Below are 23,027 nucleotides of genomic sequence, written 5' to 3' on the forward strand. Positions count from 1 at the left end.
AAATACCAGTACAGTGCATTCATGATGTCAGCAAAACTCCTGGAGGAAAGGAATGTAGGGCGGGACTATAAAATATAATGTACTTTACAAGAGGCACATGAGTTTTATTGTGCTCTTTTTGGAAACAGAAAAGCAGAATGAGTCCATTGCAAATATTGTGCAATTAATGCAACCTCAAAAATATGAAAATCACATTTGGGCGCATGAGGATTAAAGGAGACTGGTTTGTGTTTTAAAAGTGTTCCCTCATAATTAGCTTACTCTAGATCAGGGGTCTCAAACTCAAATTATCTGGGGGCCACAGGAGGAAGAGTCTGGGTGAGGCTGGGCTTATCAGGTATTCCACAAAAAAAGCTTTGTTAAAATCTTCTCATCGCTGTTTTCAACATACATGAGGAAATACGCCAATTCTTGTGGATTTTATGGATATACGTCGTTATTTGTTGAATATTTTGCGAGTACACAGCGCTGGGGTTTACCTTCTACACGCAACATGGTAACGCCACACTAACATTAAACTTTCATATTGTCCTTCGGGCCACAAAATATCATCTCGCGAGTTTGAGACCCCTGCTCTAGATAGTTTTGGATTAATTCTTGGATGTTTGAGTAATCCTGTATTATCCTACATTCACTTTCGGGTCATTTTCTGTTTCAAAGTCCACCACCTACTTGTTTTCATTCTGAGTTACCTCTAATGTTCCATATGCATTAAACTATCTATATCAGGACAGGTGACATCACTAGACTGGGTTACAGGTCAGCTCTGCAGAGAGGCAACTCTACGCACAGTAAGAATGTATGATTTTCAAGTTTCAAGTTTTTCCAATAAAAAAAAACACCAGGAATTGAATAAATCCAAGATGGATAAATGAAATGCCATATTGTGGAAGGTTCCCGCTGTAGTAAATCTGTACTATAGTGGTAAAAAAAAAAAAAAAAAAAAAGCATGTGAATACTAGCAATGTGCCACAGGCTTTGTTAGCGCTAGGAACAAATCAGATCAGTTTTTGATTTCCTCTTTTCAGGGTTTAAACATCAGGTATTGTTTTGAGGGACCTATTGGCCTAGAAAAACGCACAAATTTCAGCAAATAGCCAAAGTTCCCTCATTTGTGTGAATAGGTCGAAATTAACTGGAGATGTGTTAAATGCTGTTCCTTGTGATACCAGCGTTTGCAGTGTTTTTAATTGGGGAGGGGTCAGTGTTGTCGACAGCGTTGATATGACACTGATTTAAAGAGACTGTTCTGACGTGACTTTGAAACATGATGGCTCTTTTGACCGGAGGTGGTACTAATTTTAATCAGCATCAGCTGCGTCTTTTAATTATCAAAGTAATTAATAAATAAATTAAAGTCAAATTATTCACAAACAGTGTCTTATACATATACAGAAGACTGTGTAAATTGCTTCTCCACCATGACAGAAAGCGCTTCCTATAATGGCTGAAGTCTGTGAGCCGGCGAAAGGTAGACAGGAGTCAGTTGACGTCAGGCTCTTTGCGACAGAAACAGCTCGTGTGTGAGGGGGTGGACTGGGGTCCGAATGATGCTGGTGTCACAAGCGTCACTGTGGTGTGAATTGAAGGCCTTGTCATATCCACAATCACATTTTCAACTCCTGGAGCAAAAGCCATGAAACCATCTCTACAGTAGTTAAATAAACATAATCTTTCCACATACCATTTGTGTCCAGCATTATACATCTGAACACACTGGAAATTGCTTGTGAAGCCCACAGTTCCCAGAGCACATGGGAAATGCAGTTTTGTCAGGTGATAATTGGTGTATGGACTTACGCGGTTGTGTTGATTGTAAAACACAATAGCAGACTGGTAAGCTACAGACTAATGTGGCTTTCGATCGGCTGCAAGCTCCAGAGCCTCAGATTTCATGGTGTGAATGGAGCTGTGACAAATACCACCAAAACATTCATTCTCTCTGCTGTTTTATCGATGGGACAGCAGGCAGAGAATAACACAGTAACTCATCCAGTTCAGAGGCAGTTGAATGTTTTTGTTTTCGACATGTTTAATTACCAGATAAATATCTTCTGTTCTTAGAAAAGTGCTCTTTACCTGTACAAAGGACCCCAGACTCCCACTTATCCAGTCTGCTGTATTTATGAGCATGCAAGTGAAAGAGAAAATTGTGTGTAAGTCATAACATTCTCAATGAGGTGGATGTCAGGACAGTTTTATAACAGAATTTGACTTTTAACTGTCACGTTGCCAGATTGGTTATTACTGCCCTGTCATATGAAACAACTGAATGTATTTTCTGCCAGCACACAAGGTAAAATGTAAAAAATTGTGGCATTTTCAAAGTGTTAATGCTGTCAAAAGGACCTCGGCCAGTAATAATTTGGGATTAATTCAGGTTTGTGGGCTTAATTCCTAACAATCAACCTAAAATCAATGAGCAGGTTGTGGATTTTTCTCTTATACATACATACTCATCTAAAAATTGAGTCTAACCCAAAGAATTTTAAAGCATCCAGCCGCCCTCCATCTGAGATTTTTGATCTTTAGAACCCAACCTACATGTGCCTCGCATGCCAACACAGTTCATGATTTGTAGGTTTCAGTGCATATATTTTAGTTTCCTCCTGGCTCTACGAAAAGCGTTGAGTTGATAAGCAACCACCTCTGACGCTGCAAGCCTTCTACTTCATTAAGTTAAACACAAAATACACAATTCAACTCGGACGGACATCAAAGGGTCCACTTTGCAAAATGAGTACCAAACTCTTTATTAGATATTCAAGCATCTCCCAGGATACAGCCATGATACACAACAACCACACAGACCTGTATAATGCTGGCCAATTATGCTGCACTTAATTACTGCTCCAGAAGGCAGGTGTTGCTCCGGACACTGAGACGGGATCAGGCGCGATGATCAAAGATTTGCTTGTAATATTTGGGAAAACATGAGGTGAAGCGTACACTTTTCATTTCTACCTCACTTCTAATCTCCTGTATGACGCTATCAGCCAATCAGAAAGGCTTCTCTTACATCCTTCACAGGTCAACTCTGAAGCTATAGGGTAATATAATGCACATGCTGTTTTGGATTTCCTCCACTGCTTTAGATCCCACGGACGTTTTTTTCTTGATTACATCCCCCATTCTCTGGCTTTATTACTGTTCTGTTATCTCATCTCCTATGCGCATATTTTAATGGGTCACAGCTCACTCATAAAGGAGCGCTATATGACTTTGACGGTGGAAAGTTCGCCACCTGCACCTGATTGATTCCCGCTCGGACCAAGTTCTGTCATTTTATCCACGTTTTCCTGTTGGTTGGAGTGGCCCATGGTGCAGATTGGCAGTCTTGCTTTCACTAGGACATCTTTGGCTACGATAGTGAGTGTGGAAAGAATAAATAATGCACGGTAAAGCACTTTGGGTGTCTTAAAAGGTGCAATTAAAAAAAAAAAATTAAAAGCATTTGATTTATAAGTGAGGTCTGCCACAGCACTCAGGGCCAGTTCATCCTTTATTTGATTTTAATATCTTTCTTATTCTGTAAAGCTCTTGGAATAACTTTGCATATTATTTTTTATTTAACCTTTATTTTTAGAGGTAGATTTTTAACAACTAATTCTTATTTACAGACATAACCTGGCCAAGAGACTCAGACAGGACCACATCGGTAATAGACAAAAGCACAAACAACAACAAAAAAAAAGAGAGAAATTAAATACAAATCAGGACGTAGACAATGAGGACGATAATGTGCAGATGTGTGCGTGGACAGCAGAGTGGACACTGGAACAAAGAGCTGAGTTTAAGGGTATGTTGTAATGAGCTCCAGTCATCAGCGGCTGCAAAAGCGGAAGTTGCGGCCAAACACAGTGAACCTCGCAGTCACAGCCCACACGGTTTAGCTGATAACATCTCTGAGACACCAAATGCCACCAGAATGTCACATCCATTCTTTAAAGGGACAGGGATGAGCTCGAATAGTGATGCTCCAACACAAGAAGAATAGATCCACAGTGTATTGAGTGGGTCTTCAGTGTCGTGTCAAGGCAGTATGAATAGGTGTTATCTGAGCGCACAGTTAATTCCATTCAGGGTGGCTGTTACTTCATGTTCTTTTGACGTTATTCACCCTCAGAAGGACTTTATATGTAGAATATGGCAAGTTTTTGGACCTAAAAACCCATTGTGAATCGCCCTTGTCCTCCCTCTACTTTTATGACATCACATTCTACAACACTGTGGACACAACCCTTAAATTTCTCCCCTTCTGAAAGGAGCCAGACGTTCAATCAATATCCAGCTAAAGATAGCTCCTGAGGTAAGGCGCTGGAGCCCAGATAACCTTCTCTCCTCTAGATTCCTGCTCCATCGTCTGAACATTGGTGATCTAGGGGCTTAAAACACATATTTTTGGGTGACACTGTACCCAGCTCATATAAATAGGGCTGGACATTGGATGACGAGTTTAGCTCACAACAAGAATAGGTTATATTTAGTAAAGACAGGAGCGGAGCAGCAGCTGCGATGGAGTAAATCTGAAAATGGAAAATGCTCCCATGGGTGACAGAGCCTTTTCTCCACTTTCATGAGGCTTTGTCTTTCTTATAGACTGGGGCATATGTTCCCCTGAACATACTAGTGACCCCTGATCTGATCTGGACACAACGGGACGTTACATCACAAACTTTTGTTCACTGCTTACAGAGAAAAAAAGGAATGGAAAGATAAAGCCCACAAACAGCATCAAAGCTGGAAATGCTCTGAACTAATGTCATTACAGATAACCCAATGGTCAGGTCTTCTGTTTATTGCAAATCAAGTGCTTTAAACATATGATATGACTTTAATGTGAAATTAGACACTATTTTTTAAGCAAGGAATTGCCTTATGTGTATTTAATGTAATGTAGAAATACATTTTACATTTGTCATATCTGTTCTGTTTCTGTATCTGTTTAGACAGCCGTGTGTAGTGCAAGTGTAGCTGTTCAGTTTCATCATACAAATACCTCTTTCTGTTCTATTTACTATTATAACTGGTGTGCGCTTGCTAGCAGTTGCTAACACCAACACAACATCTTTGTTGCTAGGCAACAGTCCAGCTTTATCTGAAATGGCCCTCATTAGGTTCAGTGTGTTGATTTTCATTTGTTCCGTGCCATTTCCATGCCATCGTTTTCACATATGTCATGAGCAATAAAGTTATGTTTTTTTAAGTAACAGTTTTTCAGACTTCCTGCTGCGTTAACAACAGTTTTATGATCAGGCTCTTATCATCAATGAAATCTGAAAGCCTCCAGAACATGTCTTAGCCTAAACATTTTTAACTCATCAAACACAGCAAGGAAAAGCCACCTCTTTTGCACCACAATGACAAACTACATCTTGTTTTGTTTCCTTATTGAACAACTCAGGAAAAAAAAACCATTTACATCAGAATTAAATAACCCAGAAATCAACATGAAATCAAGTATAGGTCCAATTCATGAGGAAATTGTTAAAGTGAATTATTAGGAAGTGTTCAGAGGTTCAGATAACGACAGAGGAAAGACATGTTCAGGTTTGAATGGACCGAAGCCTCCTGCCCAAAGGGAGTCACTCAAATAATCCATGTTCAGGGCTGGAGACTCCACGTCCCTTCTACTGGCAGATTTATCACACTTCAAGATCAGCCCGGTGATGGTGGTGTCCTACACAAACTCAGTAATATAACAGGGAAGAGGGTTGCAGATATCTGTTTATTACATATCCAGAACTCATATTGATAATAAATAAGCCCGCCTTACATCACAATAGGCTAAGAATAAAATCCTAGGTAACATCACTATGAGACTAAGGTGAGACTGATGTTACAGGTTCACATGTTTTCACAAGTGAAGCTTTCAGTTTGTACGCTGGTATATTTGCACATAGGTGTAGTACTATGCAAGAGAGAGGATTGAATAAAGCCAAACTGGAAAATATGGAGTCAACCCTGACCCACACCACGTTGTGATCCACATGGAGCATTGAAAGCCCAATATGACAACATTTGAGGGCCTCACAAATTCAAGAATCTAATGCTTTTTGCTGTGAAGTGGATTTTAAGTCTGTAACCTCATTTTCCACACTGACATAGTTGTCAAAAACTGCAGTCCATAGCATAAATTGATACAGTTTTTAATCTCTCTCTCAGTAACCTTTATGTGTATTGGATTGTTTTACACTGCAGCTCATCGGAGGAGGCTGCAAATACATGAATTTCAATCAAGATCAACAAAAAATGTGTTTGATTCAAAATAATACGAACTGCAAAAATAAAGGTTAAATGATCACAATATTTTTATCCTGCGGGTTGGAGCAGTGTGGGTTTACCTGTTCCTTGCAGGCACAGAACATCACTGCTCTCATTAGAAACTGCTTCTGTGCTGTCTCATAGCAACCTAAAAATAGAAATGTCCCTGTTAGGCTGTATATAGCTGTGATGGCTGCTGCTGCTGCAGTTTGGGTCTATTTAATTGTCAAGTAATTGTATGTATGACCAAATGGAGTACAAGGAACCCTTCAGCACAGAACAGGTAATAGCAGCTGGTAATAACAGATCAGCAGCTGACTTTATAACTCGTCACCATGAGCCCTAACAAGGAAAAGAAAAACTACTGCTTATCAATCACATTCTCTCCTATATAACAGGAGACACAACTCTCGTCTCTTAGATTTTGAAACTGCTGAAATAATGTGACTACATATCATTACACTATTGTTCATTTTATAAGGAAAGACATGTGTATAAAAGACCTCCCTGTGGCATTTAACCTGTTAGGAACAAAACAACTGGAATAACTGGAATTTCGTGTCTGAAAACAGATTTTTTATTTTTTATTTTATTATTATTATTTTTTTAGAAGAATAGAAACATTAAAAGTCGAAGCCTCATGGGTTTCAAACGGGTCCTCTATTATTGAAAAATGAAGTCAGAATGTTATATCCTCTGAATATGGAAAAGTCCTTACAAAACCCATCAAATCAGGAAGGAATCATTTGGCCGAAACATAATAGTTACAATCCCAGAGAGTTTTGATGGGTTCAAGATTAACCATAGATTATATGTAAATCAGATGCACAAACTCAAACCTTTGCATCAATGTTATGTGGCTCATTTGTAATTAATAATAATAGTATTTGTAAAGGGATTTGTCCTCACATGGCAGAGGAAAGTATTTATTATTATTATTATTATTATTATTATTATTATTATTGTTGTTGTTGTTATTATTATTAGCCTAAATGTTTGTTTGTTGTTGTTGTTTCTTTTAGACTTTTATACCTGTCTTTAGACCAGAACATTGACAAGCATATCATTATAGCCCGCTGCTTTACTAAAGTCTCAGCAGGTGCCCAGCGCACACGACATTTCCATGTGATGAGCAGACAGGAGCATGAGGACAGCGGTGCTCATCTGACGGGATGTATTTTGGTCCACTCTGACGTCAACTGAACACACGTTTCATTCAACAAGCAAGAAAGTAAGTTATTTATAACCCACAGAATCTACAGGTTGTGATCAGTGCGCAGCGCGAGGAAAACTCCCCATTGGACTGATGTAGTGCGCGCCCATAATAAGCTGCGCGGCTCGTGCGCCATGGAGCCACAGAGCCACGGCTCTCACTGATCTCAACAATCTCAAGGACTCAGTTTACAACCACAACTGATGAAGTGTGGCTTATACCCTTTAATGCTGATGTCTAACCACGCGTCCGTTACTTTGAGGATGGAAACAGTCTTATCCTTTAAGGTAAGATGTTATAAAGTTCTAACAAACCTTTCGTAGGTTAAATGTTCCGTCCTTACGTCGTGGATACGATAAGATGCCAACGCAGTATCCAAGATCTCAAAAGAAACTCGAGTAAATCTAATCATGAACTAATTGGGCAATAGCCTAGTGATTCGTGATATTGTTTTAATGTGTTTTGTGAAAAAAGAAGCCGGACCAATCAAAAGCTCTCGACCCTAATGAAGCGCGTCAGTCGCACAAATTGCGATCAGAACCCTGGACAGCGCTCTGCTTTTCCTCAGGATTCTCCGCTGCGTCTCAGCCCTGAGCGCTCCTACTGTGCTCACAGGATTATAGCCCAGGAGAAATATCCACATGTATATATTTAAGGCATGAATATAGGCTACCGTCTTCACTTTCCAATTTGACAACTTATCTCCATTTTTACAAACATTTTCTCGGTTGCCTTTATTACTGTAGCCAGTACAGACTTATTCCTGGTTGTGTGCAGTTAAACACAGGGACATATTGTTTTGACCCGTTGGCTTCTATCTGTAATTGGCTGTTATTGGATTTCACATATATGTTAAAATGCTCACGTCATATTAATCTTATTTTTTAACTTGTGCATTGAGACAGAGTGCCACCTGGTGGTGCTGATAAGACAGTATCTTCACCTAATGGCTCTTGTGTCGTATGTCCTCAGTGCTGTGGGCTGTAGGTGGACCAGGATAGTGCTGTGATTGGCTGAGATGGCAGACATCCTGGAGCTCCGGACAGATGGGAACTCTCTCCTGAAGGCGGTGTGGCTGCGGAGGCTCAGACTGACCCGGCTGCTGCTGGAGGGTGGAGCCTACATTAATGAGAGTAACGAGAGAGGAGAAACTCCTCTGATGGTAGCATGTATGTCCTCACATTCTGACCAGCAGAGTGTCAGCAAAGACAAACTAGTCAAGTACCTGCTGGACAACCAGGCCGATCCCAACATCCAGGACAAGGCGGGCCGCACCACCCTGATGCACGCATGCATTCACCGCGCAGGCCACGAGGTGGTGGAGCTGCTGCTGAGGAATGGAGCTGACCCGAGTCTGGAGGATCGTACTGGGGCCTCAGCTCTGGTCTATGCCATCAATGCAGATGACAAGGAAACTCTCAAACTGCTACTAGACGCCTGTAAGGCTAAAGGCAAAGAGGTGATTATCATCACTACAGACAAGTCCCCCTCAGGGACTAAAACCACCAAACAGTACCTGAATGTGCCCCCTTCCCCAGAGCTGGACAATCGCTCCTTCTCCACATTCTGTACCTCTCCATCAGACATTGAAGTGACGGCTGAGACAGAACAGCAGAACTCTGTCTTCAGCTTTCAAACCAAGATGAAAATGTCCAGCTCAGCGGGAAAACCCTCCAACGGCCCTATCTCTCCAAGCCGACGGCCCACTAACCCAAAACGTGCACGGCTGCCTCAGCTGAAGAGGCTGCAATCAGAGCCATGGGGGCTGATAGCACCTTCTGTGCTCGCTGCTGCTGCTGCTGCTACTGCTGCTCAGGATGAGAGTAAGAAAGCCAGCTGTGAGGATGTGGTTTCAGGAATAAATGGACTGTCCCTGAGCAAGAGGCCGGTTTTATCTCGACACAACAGTGTGGATGGCAAAGACAGTATGTTTCCTATAATGGGGGAGCAGCCATGTAAGATGAGCACATCTCTGTCAGTGCCCCCCACGTCAAAGGCCTCATATGAGCGCTGTGTGAGCCAGCACCAGCCTCTGGCTCGCCGCAGCACCGTGCCCTCAGAGCAGGATGGACCCAGGAGAAGGGTGGGAAACGAGCACTACGACTCAGACTCACAGCTGTATTCTGACTCTGTCTCAGACTCTCCCAAAGTCCCAGTGGAGAGGAGAAAACTCAATACCTCTCCTCTGGCACTGCTCACTAGTTCCAGAGAGTCTTTGGACAGCAACAGCAGCACGTCGTCCCCCAGCACGGTCCGTAGACGTGCCCCCGGTCTGCTAGAGCGCCGGGGCTCGGGCACTCTGCTCTTGGATCACATCTCACACACTCGACCTGGGCAGTTGCCCCCCCTCAACGTTAACCCAAACCCCCCTATTCCAGACATAGGAGTCAGTAGCAAGCCCTCCTCTCCTCTGGCCTCAGGCATCAGATCCATAGCTCCAGTAGCACCCAACACACCAAAGAGAGGCGGCCTAGTGTCCAAGAAGAAGCTGGTGAGACGGCACTCTATGCAGGTGGAGCAGATGAAGCAGCTCTCAGATTTTGAAGAGCCGGCTCATTAGTGCACAGAAGGCCTTGGTGTCGGACATAATACCCTTTCAGAATTACGTCAAGTGCACCTATGTTGTATGTAGCCTACAATGTATTTATATGTAGAGGAAATACATAGAAAAAGAGCAATATAGTTTTTTTCACAGTTAAGCCCCATTTAGGGGACAGTTCAACTCCAGGTGGTTATAAACAGTATGTATTGCAGTTTGAATGTATTCATAGATTTAAAGTGACGCAGCATTTGGATGTGCCATCTAGGGTCCCAGCACAAATGTGACTAAAAAAATAAGGCCCTGCTGTTTTTCTGCTGCAAGGATAATGGCACAACATATCAAAACATGTCAAAATTAATGAATTTCACTACTGTTTAATGAACTGTAAATATGCTAGCAACCGATGTAGGCTAGTGTTTCAATTAGCATTTGTGTAAAAAAGGGATGGTCTTTAATTGCTATGTAAAAGTTGTAGATGGCCACCACATCAGAAAAGTCACATGACTGAAACCAATGAATATGCCTTCTGACATTTTCCTAGATCTAGCTCTTTCAGTATAGTAATGTGTTCGGATTAACAGGGTCCACAGGAGCCCAATGCCACTGTGGTGCACTTTGTGATAGACTGAGTATTGTCATGCTCCTGTCTGATATGTAGCTTTGAGTGTGATGAAAATTCACTGTTTGTAGCAAATATGTATGAAGTGCCTTCAAAACAAATAACCTTAAAAAACATACATTTAATGAACATTTAATTTGTATGTAACCAAAATATGTTCTGTTTCTGGCCTGCACTGGAGATGTTAGACTGAATTCACGCCTTAAGATGAAGGTATAGAACAAAGACTAAATGATATGTGACAAGCACAACCTGTCACGTATCATTTAACACTAAAGGCAATCAGAACTGAAGATCACACCACTTCCATGTGTCTTATTTGTGATGAAAAGTATTTTTGCAGGTAGTTTGATGTATATTCTGACTAAATGTGTAAGTCCATCTCTGGTTTGTGTGTATTACTGCAAAAGATGTGACATATGGGCCTACCTTCTAAATTCTAGTGTTGTTTTTTGTTCACGTGCACATTATAGTGGGATAATAAACCTGTCACCAGTGTAAATGATCAGGTTCAGTATTTTTGTTTTTTTCCAGGACGTCACTATATAATGATACTAATATAATAATATAATACATACGACATACAGCAAATGGGAGGGTTTCAACCATGAACAACGCCGCAAGAGTTTACTTACCTAAACCCACAGATAAAAGGGTTACTAAAGCAGATGGTGCAAAACACACTAAACTATATTAGCCAGGATTAGCTGTGTCCTATTTTCACAGTTGGGATTTTAGGGGCTAACTGCTTTTTCAGTTTAATATTTTCCTAAAGGTGCACTATGCACTAATTTGGTTGGCCTGTCCACTGCCTGTCTTTAAAGAAGACCTATTGTGCTTGTGACCGCTATATAGTTATAATCTATGACACCTGTGGATCATTACGTTATAATTTGCACATTTTAAATCAGAATGCTGATCTAAGACGACTTAATAAAAGAAACAAGTTTACTGACTTCCACGTTAGAAAACTGTGGGAGCTGATGTCACCGTAAACGTCATCACAACAAAGATGTCGGCGCCTCTGATGCTGAAGTTGCCCATCACACATGTAGCGGATAAAAAAAAAAAAATTAATTATGTGCACCAAAATTACTTTGTGACGCTGCAAAACCCTATGCAAATCACCGATTAAGAAAATTAAATTGGAGAATGAAGTTAGTACAGATCAGTTGGCTTATGCCAGGGCGGTGAAAACGGGAGTTGATCGGCCAAATTGTGCCTTGAAAATAAGCCATTAAAGATTACTCAAACATGCATGGATCAGTCCAAACACAACTTCAGGTGAGTACACAAGGACACAATGGTTAAAAGCTCTGATAAGTCAATTTTACATAATAGGTCTGCTATAAGATGTTATTGTTTTGCTTAGAAATGTTACACAGTGTGGCATTACGCTCATGGAGTCAAGCAGATGATGCAACCAGGACAAGTTACAGGTCAGATCTATGGAGCCCACTCCCAATAAGAATGTATGTTTTTCAAGATATTTTTGTTAGCAAAAAAAAAATCCAAATGTGAGATAAATAACTTTAATGCCCCACTGGGGGACATTCCAGGTAAACACATTATTGTTATATTGAGGCAAACTAGATGATGGCCCCCCACCAGAAATGTTATAGTGCAATTTAAAATTCACATATTTAACATTTTGGTGTTAATTAACAGAGTTTATTCCTAGATTCTGGTGTTTTATTTTTCCACCAGCAGAGGGCACTTTATGCTTCAGTTAAGGTTATCGTCCCAGGTAAGCAAGCTTCAGCAATGGCTTCAGCATACTAGAGAAGCTGCTCATGACCCAATATAATGTGCTATTTTGTATCATAGTCTGGTCTGTATTAAGGCCTTAATATTGGGCAGTTTCAATTCTTGTCTGGGGGACAAGATGTGAGCAGGTGGTGCGTTGTATGAATGTCTGGGCTTGGTATAGCCTACGTGCTGAGCTATAATTAGCTGTGGCTGTGTAGGGACGATGTGGGATCAGACTCAGGTGGATTTAAGACTGAGACAGTTTCACTTCTAGGAAGCTCTGTGGTCTAGAGACAGTAAATGGGCAAATCCAATCAGAAAGACACCGTTTACTGTTCCTCAGAGAGCCTGAGAAATAAGCGAATCTACGGAGACATGCGGTCCACATAATCCTGAACTGAACCAGTATTAATGCAGGGACACTGGTCCACGAACACAGGGATCTACAGGGACACCTGACTTATCAAAGAGCCACAGACTCAGGCGCACACTGTCCCAAGACTCTGGCCCTGCACATAGTACCCATATGCCAGAAAAAAAAAACATGACACATAATGATATGCTGTACACACCAGTATAATGTAGGCCTACAGTTGGGTTGAAAATCAGTGTTGGGCCAAAGTTGGTTTTCAAGCCTCGCCCACATTTAAGATCCAAAGGTTTCAATCATAAAAATGTTAGTGACATAAAGTTGTAAATCACATTGTGAGAAAGTTGGTTTGCTCACTTTGTCCCATTATTTTATTTGCCACTTAAATCATTTCATTTTCTTAATTTACCATATTCAACTAAACATTCACAATAACGTTTTGTTTATTTAGTTACACTTTAGTTGCATTACCACATAAAGCTGTTAATTTAAATATGCTTTATTTGTTAAAACGTGTAAATCTATACATACTCACATTTAGGAGATTCACTACATGGTCCACTCCTGAGAAAGAGGAGATGGTCCACTGTCCCGTTTCTGTGATCTTTGGTTGAGGTCATGGGCCAGACCATGTGGAGGGATGAGCTGTTTGAAGTTATTTGATTTGTTTTATTTTTTATTTTTTTTCTATGTATTTTGTATTTGATTTATTTTATAGTTTTATTTTTTAACTCATTAGCTAAAGTACTTAAACCATATATGTACTTGCCTGCTAATGTTAAACACTTAGGCGTACTTACCTGTACAGAAAAATGGACTTACCTAGTGGGCGGGCTTACTTTCAGAGTGAGTATAAAAGCTGCGCGTTTGAGTTCATTAGGGTGACTACAGTTGTGTGGACTTAATTGATTTGCCAGATTTAATTTAAATTTCTTACTTTCTGTTAAGACATATGAACAGTTTGCTGTTTATTTTGCATTTCAACCGGAGTTGGTAAAATACACTTTAATGTAAGTCTGCCAACTTCTTTGACAATCTGCGACCTGCTTCCTCAAACACATAATCTTGCAGAAATCTGACTTCATCAGATCCCATTCCACGTGAAATGGGGAATGTGTTGTAGGTTGAGGCAAACGGCTGTTCGTACTTTTTAATCGTTTGATTTAAATCTGGCCAGCGGTTCAAGATAATATATGAGAAAACTCGTGGAGAAAACATCAAAAAGTCTCAGATATGACGGCGTTGATGATCACATGTGTCTGATGGGGTCGGGGTGCAGATTTTTGCACAACGTGTACTTCCTGTGTCGGAGTGACGTAGCGCCGCGTGCTCCCGTGCGTGCCCAGCGGGAGACGCGATGGGCGGGGCTGCAGAGGAGCGATCTATATTGCAGACAGCGCGCGAGCGTCGTTCCCCTCTTTGCTCTGAGTTACTGTGGTGTTAGCCGCGAAGTGAACCGGGCCACGCAGACATGGCTGGATATCTGAAAGTCCTCAGCTCTCTGTCCAGGGGCGCTGCCACTGCGTTCTCCCGAAACCCCGCGGTGCTGGCCCCGGCTGCCAACTGCCTGTCTCTGCAACAAAGAAACTGTGAGTGATCCCGGCTCATCCTCATCAGCATCTCTCTGTCGCCGCTAGTCCGCTGCAGACTCTGCTAACATGGCGCTCTGCGGCGGCTCGGGTTACTGTCTGCTAAAGCTAGCTCTTACAAAAGACACACAGTCAAACCAAGAGCTCTGCCGTCGAGAGCGGCCTGGGGCTCTGTCCTGGTAGAAAATAAAACTTGGCGCTGAGCTTGATTAGCATTGCACGGTTTTGTTCCCAGTTTGATGAATAGCATTCTGTGCTAACGCCGGCGAAGATGTTAAAAGGGTCAAAGGAAATGCGCGATGGAAACCGGTAGAACCCACTCGAGTCAAATATAGACTCCCCGACAGTGAAGAGCAGCTAGGAGACACGGTTTAGGGACAAAGCAGAGGACTGAGCGGTCAAACTTGTCCAAGGTCAGCCTCCGCTAAGTGAATTGAATGAACGGTGCAATGGCCGCCTCTGTCCTGTTCGTCCATGGTTATCCAGAGCCCCGTCCTCTCTTGAGTCCATGTTCACTTAAACTGTGACTCTTTTGACCACAGGCTCTTTATGGTTGTACGTCTGGAGCAGGGTTGATCATATATCACCGCTGGGCCTCGTGTATTTTAGATGTAAAGGAATGCATAACTCTTAAATGTCTTTGCACTGATTGCTCGGCGGGGGTCAGATGAAGGGCGCGTCGTTTTGGATGTTTATTGAGTCAACAGAACAAACCAGTCAAGTGACCAAGGACCTCATTTAGACCTTTAAAGGCTGCTATCAGACGCCTAGTGGCCAAACTCACGCTGTAGAACGTCCTTGCTCCTACGTGCTCACCTCTAAAATGTCTTTCTTTTTAATGACACAGTAACTAATCCTGACTTTGCATTATTTTGAGACATTTTACATAAGTTTAGAATGCAGACTAGGTTAAAAGTTGGCCCATGTGCTGGTGGATAACAGCTGTACGTGCATGTGTGAGGGGTGGGGGCTGTGTGAGAGCTGCTGCTGTTTGCTTTTGTTCAGTGTGTGACAGACTAACCCATGAGTAGGTGCTTCCCTGGAAAGAGTAATTCTCCGGTGCAACTACTAAAATGTTTAACAGAATGTTTTATTGTCTGGACCTTCATCATTTGATCCATATAAACGTACAAGGAAAGAATTGTCTGTAGGCTGTATGCTAGGCTGTTTGAAGTGTGTCAAATTCAAACTGCTTTACCTGAAACTGAGAAGTTTAGACTAGTGCCATGATGATATTACTGTAGTTTCATCGCAAACAAGTTTTTTACTTAAAATATAGCATTTGAAATGTATACATCTCCACATAATCACATTTTTATGCACCTTTTAAACAGTGTTACTGCCTCCTGTCATTTCCAATATGGTTCTTAAACAATCCAGGACCTGTTCAAATGAGTATCTTGTTCTGATACTAGTTTTGGTGCATTGAAGATTTTCAATTTTACAACTAAGGAGAATGTTTCAAAATGAGACTTGATCTGTTGGTGTGTATTTTGTTAACACCAGCTGAGCCGGAGCTTTAGTTTGTTGAGCTGCTCCTTGGTTACATAAGAACCCCCTCCCCACCTTCACCGGTCTACTGTCTTTAGTTTACTTAATATTTTCTTAGCTTTTGCACACTGTCAAAATGCACAACCAAGTGTTTATGCGGTCATACCACAAAGAGCAAAAGTCCCCCCCCCCCCTTTTTTTTTTTTTTTTTTTTGTTTAAACCAATTTGGTTTGTAGCCAACTTGCTCTGAATGCACTCAAACTGTCAGTGTTTGTTTTTTAACTCCATTAACCCATGTGCTTTTTTTGACTGTCCTTTCTCATGTTAGCCAATTACATAAGGCTAATACTAGTGGTGCGTCTGGTTTATTTTGAGTTGCTGCATGTGCCTGTGCAGCTGCTGGGGCGGGTATCAACAGGCTTGATTTGAGTGTAAGACTGCACTCTAGAGGGGAGCTGTGGAGAATCAAACTGTTGGTTTGTTTTATTTGCAGAAGTCGATGGCTAATCTGCATCTGTCTGCCTTTACAAATTCACCTGTAATCTTGTTAGTCTGGCCTGGCATTTCTTGACACAATCATCTTGCAACTGCTTTGGCATGAACTAAAATGATGACAATCTGTGCTTTTAGAAGCATAGATTTTACTAAAACTAACAAAATTGTTGGGCCAAAATTGTTGTCTTGCTTGTGATATTAGTAACCTGTTTCTTGACACTTCAGTGTTCTGTAACGTATGCCCATTGTTTAAAGTTTTATGGTGCACTTTAAGTTTTTAACTACACACAAATATCCACCTAACCTTTTTGTTGTCTACAGATGCTGACAAACGCATTAAGGTTGCCCAGCCAGTGGTGGAGATGGATGGAGATGAGATGACCCGTATCATCTGGGAGTTCATCAAGGAAAAGGTGATTATTCATTTATTTTTTATAATTTTTTTTTTCTCATGGCCTCACCTCCCTGCACCAGTACACCTTCTGTCTGCAAAGGTCCAGACTCCTGAGGCAGGACTGGGGCAGATTGAAGCACTTTTGATCAACATTTACTATGGTTCAGGGTTTGGAAATATTTTTACATAGTTGAGACACTGCAATATATACTGTTGGTGGTAGTTGTGACCATGTTCTGCACCTCTCCCACACTCCGCCATGTGTCTATCTACTCTGCAAAGCAAAAGAGCGCACATGACAAAAGCAGTAAGCCCTTGTGCCCCACTTTTCAGAAAGGCCTGTGGAAATGCATATTACAAATTAGAGGCGGGATATAGCACCAAATAAAAATCATTTTGATTTTCTAGATCACAAATTCAATAACATTTAAGACAACTAAAGCCATTTGAGAATTCACACTTCAGTGATTGGGTAAATCCACCTATCACTCACATAGAGTATGACCAATGGGTGGGGAAAAATGTTTGTGCATAGAGCTGCATTAAACGGAGAGGCACTAAATAACCTATAATATAAACAATAATACTGAAACAAATGTACCGTATTTTCCAGACCATAAGTTGCACGGGTCAAAAAATGCATAATGAAGAAAAAACGTTTGTCGCTTCTTTTTTTTTCTCCAAAATCCGGGACCAAGAACAGACATTTTATCTTTAACAGGCTGTATAGCAGTACAGCACGCTAATCTAACACATTTATATTCATTCAGCTACGTGAAGCATAGACGGGGACCTGAACACGTGTCTGGTATGTTAATGTAAGATATTAAGTTAATCAGATAATTAAAGCATAAAAACAAGTTTACTCTCGATCTCACTCCAAATCACAAAATTTATTGAATTCTTCATCTTCTGTGTCACTTCTGAAAAACTTTGCCAACTCCGGAGGCAGATGAAGCACCGCTTCCTCTTCTACATGGCTGTCATCAGACTCAGCAGAATACGATTTTCTTTTAGGGGGCATTTTTGTTCAGTCTTTCTCAGATGTCTTTTGAATTACTGTAATGTGGAAATTTTACATTTTCAATGATGAAGTAGATACTGGTGCACAAGCATAGTGACCCCGCACAGTTGTCAGTCTGACAGTAACAAAGATGTGAACTTATATATTTTAATTTCACATAAGTAGCATCTGAGTAGAAGTCGCACCCCCGGACGAAGTATGAAAATATATGAAAATACGGTATTTTTAAAAGTCAGAATTTACAATGTAAATAATAGAAGACTCAAACACTAGTAGAGTCATTAGTTTTTTTTTATTTGGTTCTTTATTTCAACTGTCTGCAGTGTTGTGGAAAATTACTAGCTTGATGACTAATAATCCCTTTGCGTGGTGAGTTATGAAATATAAAAAGGTTTATTCTTTGTTACAACAGATGGACAGGACAGGGCCCAGACCTACCATGGCCACAGACCCCCAAACAAGTCTGTCTCCCCCTCAGAGCATCCCTTCCCCCGAGCATCTGAGCTCGGGGGAAGGGATGAGTATTTACACCAGAATCACAAAGCTACATACATATCAAGGCAGTGACTTTTGTTTCACACATGAGTTAATCAGCCTTTAAACTTAAGTAGGTAAAACAGTTTCCTGTGGGATGGGACAGAGCCTTCACACATGTTAATGTATGGTCTGGGCCTCTGACAGAGCAAATGCATTTACACAAAGACATACAAGAATATTTTCTTCACAACATGAAGACAAATGAATTTCCATGACAACAGCTCAAATCTTCAAATGATATTACATAAAAATAATAAAGTTAAACAGTAGAGTGATGACAAAGTACCCACGATATTGACCCCCAAGAATTTTTGTTCAATCTATCATCTATTGAAGGAGTAGTCAATGCAGTATTGTGACAGGCCTATGCCCCGCCCCACTGCAAATTAGTCTGAGGCTTGAGTAATATTAGAAGGGCTTTCTGTGTTTCAGCTGATCTTGTCCAACGTGGATGTGGAGCTGAAATATTATGACCTGGGGCTGCCGTACCGGGACCAGACTGACGACCAGGTCACAATCGACTCCGCACTGGCCACCAAGAAATACAACGTTGCAGTCAAATGTGCCACCATCACACCAGATGAAGCTCGAGTGGAAGGTCTGTCCCATTAAGACTTGAGAAAGACTTTGAGTTTGCTTCAGTTTAGAATCATCTTAGGAAGTAGAGAAGTGTAGAGCTGTTTAAAAGATGAATAAGAACCCCATCAGTGAAAATGCTACATCTAGACATCACACACTCATTTATCAAAACTTCAATGTAGAGTGCATTTTGACTTAAGTTATTCCTGGGTTGGAACAAGTTAGTGAAATGACTTGCCCAGATGCCCTCCCATTGACCAGCGTCGTCTTCAACTATGAAAAAGTAAATTCTGATATTTTCTTCTCATGCTTCTTTATTCATTTAGAGTTTGGCTTGAAGAAAATGTGGAAAAGCCCAAATGGTACCATCAGAAACATTCTTGGTGGGACCGTGTTTCGAGAGCCAATCATCTGCCAGAACATTCCCCGGCTGGTTCCTGGCTGGACACAGGCCATCACCATTGGCAGACACGCCTTTGGGGACCAGGTGAGCAATTTTAACATGATTGCCTCATTTGTAGGAAGTGGACTGGAGCATTATAACTGTTGAACCGCCTCATGTGATGTGTGTCTGCAGTACAGAGCCACAGACTTTGTTGTGAACCAGCCAGGAAAGTTCAAGATCATCTTCTCCCCAAGTGACGGCAGTGCTTCTACAGAGTGGGAGGTGTACGATTTCCCGGCTGGAGGCTGTGGCATGGGCATGTACAACACCGATGAGGTGAGTGTGCAGCTGCTTCATCTTAATTACTTGGAACTTAAATAATTAAAAAGGTACTTCACTTGCAATGTGTGACAAGTACAGACCGATCATTGTGTGTCTGCTCAGTGCTATAGTGCAGCAGTTTGTCCCTTAACAGGGTGGGTTAATGTCAACTTTGTGTTTTCTGATGTCAATTATAAATATTAACTGTCACTTTAAGTGATTTGCTGGGATCATAAGCATTTTCAAGATGTACATATTGCATGGAGAATCAATTGACTCTTAAGTCATAAGCCTGCAGTTCGCTTCAGAAAGTAAGAAACATGCGCTGGAACCTACTGGCGACTGTCATGTGTACATTTCTGATCAGCTACCAGAGAAAATGTATACTGACACCAATTGGAGTTGAGCAATGTCTGTCATTATGTTTACAAGCCTATAAGGCCTTTGGATACAGGCATAGAGCTGTCACTGCCGCTTGAAAGCAATTGATTTAAATTGTGTTCGATACCATGTTAAATGTATGTAACTAAATTTACTTAGCGTTCAGAGTTACAGTTGGCTGCCTGCTTCTGTTTGCGCAGCTGTTAGCCAAAGTGTCAGAGGTCAGCTCTGATGAGTGTGAAAGTTGGGTGAATGACCTGCTGCGCTGATAAAACACTGATCTTTTGACCTTTCTCTCAGTCCATCACAGGCTTTGCTCACAGCTGTTTCCAGTATGCCATCTCCAAGAAGTGGCCCCTGTACATGAGCACAAAGAACACCATCCTCAAAGCCTATGATGGACGCTTTAAGGACATCTTCCAGGATATTTTTGAGAAGTAAGACAGCACTTACACTGTCCCACATGAAACCTGAGGTTATTGTTGTGATATTGGGCTTTGCTCAATTATTTGTCCAGTACTATGTAAAGTTGGCCACCCTTGATTGAATCGGATGATGCAGTGTCTGTTAGAGTTGAAGCCTAAACCCTTTTCTGAAACCAAAAATCAAAAGATGTCTTTGTTTTTTGGGGGTTGGCTTTGCCATTAAACCTGCATTGTGACATGGTCGTGGGATTTTTAGATCAACTAAGAAATGAGATGTCAACACATTTATGAAGGCCATATCCTGGTAGTGCTGTCCATGCTTGCCATTCTCTCCTTGTGTCACGTGTCACTATGACTCCTTGTATCTATAAAATTGCTGGCCCTTAAAAAAGCTGGAGCATGGATTTTGTTTTTTTTTTGTTCCAGGAATTACAAGCCAGAGTTTGACAAGCTGAAGATCTGGTACGAGCACAGACTGATCGATGACATGGTGGCCCAGGTGCTGAAGTCATCCGGAGCCTTTGTATGGGCCTGTAAGAACTACGACGGAGATGTGCAGTCTGATATCCTGGCGCAAGGTGAGACTCCTAACCCTTTTACCTCTGGTTTCCATGGTGATCATTGTAATGTTAGTGATTATGTGTGTTCTCAGGCTTTGGCTCTCTGGGGCTCATGACCTCTGTTCTGGTGTGTCCCGATGGAAAGACCATTGAGGCAGAGGCGGCCCACGGCACAGTGACCCGGCACTACCGCGAGCACCAGAAGGTCAGGAGGCTTTGGTCAGGCTAGAGTATAAACATAACTGTTGCCCCCTTGTGGTGATGGTAGAGAAGGACAGGGGTTTGTTCTGTGACCTTGTGTAGATGGCTTTGCATGAGCTTGTAAATTACGTCATACCACACTCCTGCCGTCCTGGCCCCTGCACACAGTCAAGCCGTTATTCTGCAAACATTTTTGGTATTTTGTGAATATATCCAAATGGAAAATCGAAAAATGAATGTTCACCTTGATCAGTGACATTGGTGTTAAGGTGTATAATTTTATTTATTTATTTTTTTAACAAAATATGTAAAATCACTACACATTTCCCTTTTTAAATTAAACAGCATTCAAAGTTTCTCAAATCTTTAATTTAAATGGCTTCAATTATGGCACATGATGCTAGAAAGTGTTTTTGGCTGCACAAAATAAAAAGTGCTAATATCTACAAAATTTTGACCATCTAATTTGTCTTCAGGGAAGACCAACCAGCACCAACCCCATCGCCAGTATCTTCGCCTGGACTCGAGGCCTGGAGCACCGCGGCAAACTCGACGGCAACCCTGATCTTATAAAGTTAGTCCAGCTCCTGTGCTATGCTTTCCTGTGTATATCAGATTAATATGAATAATGTATTGCTGTGATGGTTTTCAGATTCTCTCAGACACTAGAGAGGGTGTGTGTGGAGACTGTGGAGAGTGGGACAATGACAAAGGACCTCGCGGGCTGCATTCACGGACTTTCCAAGTAAGAATTTCTTGTTGATTTTTCAAGTATTGTCTTAAACTTGTCTTTACTACACTTAAAAGTTGGTTTTGCTCTTTTGTCAGCCTTAGAAATTTGCATGTAATGGGTGGATCATTCCTCATGTTTTCTTTTCTGGTGATCTGTACAGATTTCTAAATTGAATGTTAATCTGTTTCTTAGTGTCAAGTTGAATGAGCATTACGTTAACACCACTGACTTCCTGGACGCCATCAAGACAAACCTGGATAAGGCTCTTGGAAAATGAAGAAAAAAATACCATAGCTCCTACTGGCTTTTGTACCTCATTTCTAACCTAAAGGTCAAAAAAAGACGATTAACTGAAGGAAGTTATACATTGTAGGATTTATAGGCTCTTAGAGCTGTCAATCAGCTGCCTCCCTCACTGTCCATTATTTCAAGGCTGTATTTTTGTAATGTGAGAACTGTAATATACTGTTACACCTTGCGAAAGATTGTCCAACGTCCGCACCAATAAATCTGGTTTGACCACACCGAGAGCAAGTTTATTACCATAACACTGTTGGAGCCATTGTATAAAAACTCACTATATGAAATTATGTTGTTTGCTTATCAATAACATGGCATTGATCTCATGGAAAATGTCTCTAACTGTGATTGTTACTTTAATCTGGGACTCTTGAGAGCGTAAGGACAGGACTGACTTTGCGTTCAGATTTTGGAAAGGTGATGTCAATAGGAAGAAAACTGATGGATGTCATAGGATGTAGCTCTCAAATACAACATGTCTACACTAGAACAATAAGTTTCCTTTATAAAATGTACCTATACTTGCTTTTGCAGGGCAAGCACAACAGAAAAATAAATGTCTAAAGAATGCAGTTTTATGTAATAAAATTGGTAGTGGAATGTCAATGTTCAGAGTGTAAATAGTAAATGCTACACGCCCATTTGTCTGAATTTGTTCATAGTAAGTGATAGTAGCTAATATACAGCCATTATTTACCCAGAGCTATCAGATGTTCCGTTAAGGAGCATTTGGGGGACACACTGTACAGTCAGTCCTACACCAGTAGATGGCACTGTCAGCGCTTGTATGGGAAGAAGGGGATCTTCAAGTTTTGACCAAGAAGCTTAATGTGTAATGTGTACCGTAGTCTTGG

General features: G+C 41.3%; 1 protein-coding gene across 3 annotated transcripts; it reads left to right on the forward strand.

Annotated features, from left to right (window-relative positions):
• Nucleotides 1-7,527: 7,527 nt before the first annotated feature.
• LOC117372060 (isocitrate dehydrogenase [NADP], mitochondrial) lies at nt 7,528-22,397 on the forward strand. Of its 3 annotated transcripts, none has more exons than XM_055222465.1 (11): nt 8,481-10,028; nt 16,675-16,746; nt 18,721-18,886; nt 19,194-19,354; nt 19,445-19,588; nt 20,255-20,391; nt 20,806-20,957; nt 21,032-21,144; nt 21,617-21,714; nt 21,793-21,885; nt 22,066-22,397. In XM_055222465.1, the coding sequence occupies exons 1-11, from the start codon at nt 8,496-8,498 to the stop codon at nt 22,148-22,150; spliced, it is 2,754 nt and encodes a 917-aa protein (XP_055078440.1). In that variant the 5' UTR covers nt 8,481-8,495; the 3' UTR covers nt 22,151-22,397. The 3 variants fall into 3 exon arrangements, with proteins under 3 accessions (XP_055078441.1, XP_055078440.1, XP_033823677.1); XM_033967786.2 differs by lacking the exon at nt 8,481-10,028 and adding an exon at nt 14,092-14,346 and having other exon boundaries at nt 16,655-16,746; XM_055222466.1 differs by lacking the exons at nt 16,675-16,746; nt 18,721-18,886; nt 19,194-19,354; ... (5 more) ...; nt 21,793-21,885; nt 22,066-22,397 and adding an exon at nt 7,528-7,764 and having other exon boundaries at nt 8,450-11,137.
• The last annotated feature ends 630 nt before the right edge of the window (nt 22,398-23,027 follow it).

This window comes from Periophthalmus magnuspinnatus, chromosome 6 (assembly GCF_009829125.3).
Source record: "Periophthalmus magnuspinnatus isolate fPerMag1 chromosome 6, fPerMag1.2.pri, whole genome shotgun sequence".
NCBI classification, from domain to species: Eukaryota; Metazoa; Chordata; class Actinopteri; order Gobiiformes; family Gobiidae; genus Periophthalmus; species Periophthalmus magnuspinnatus.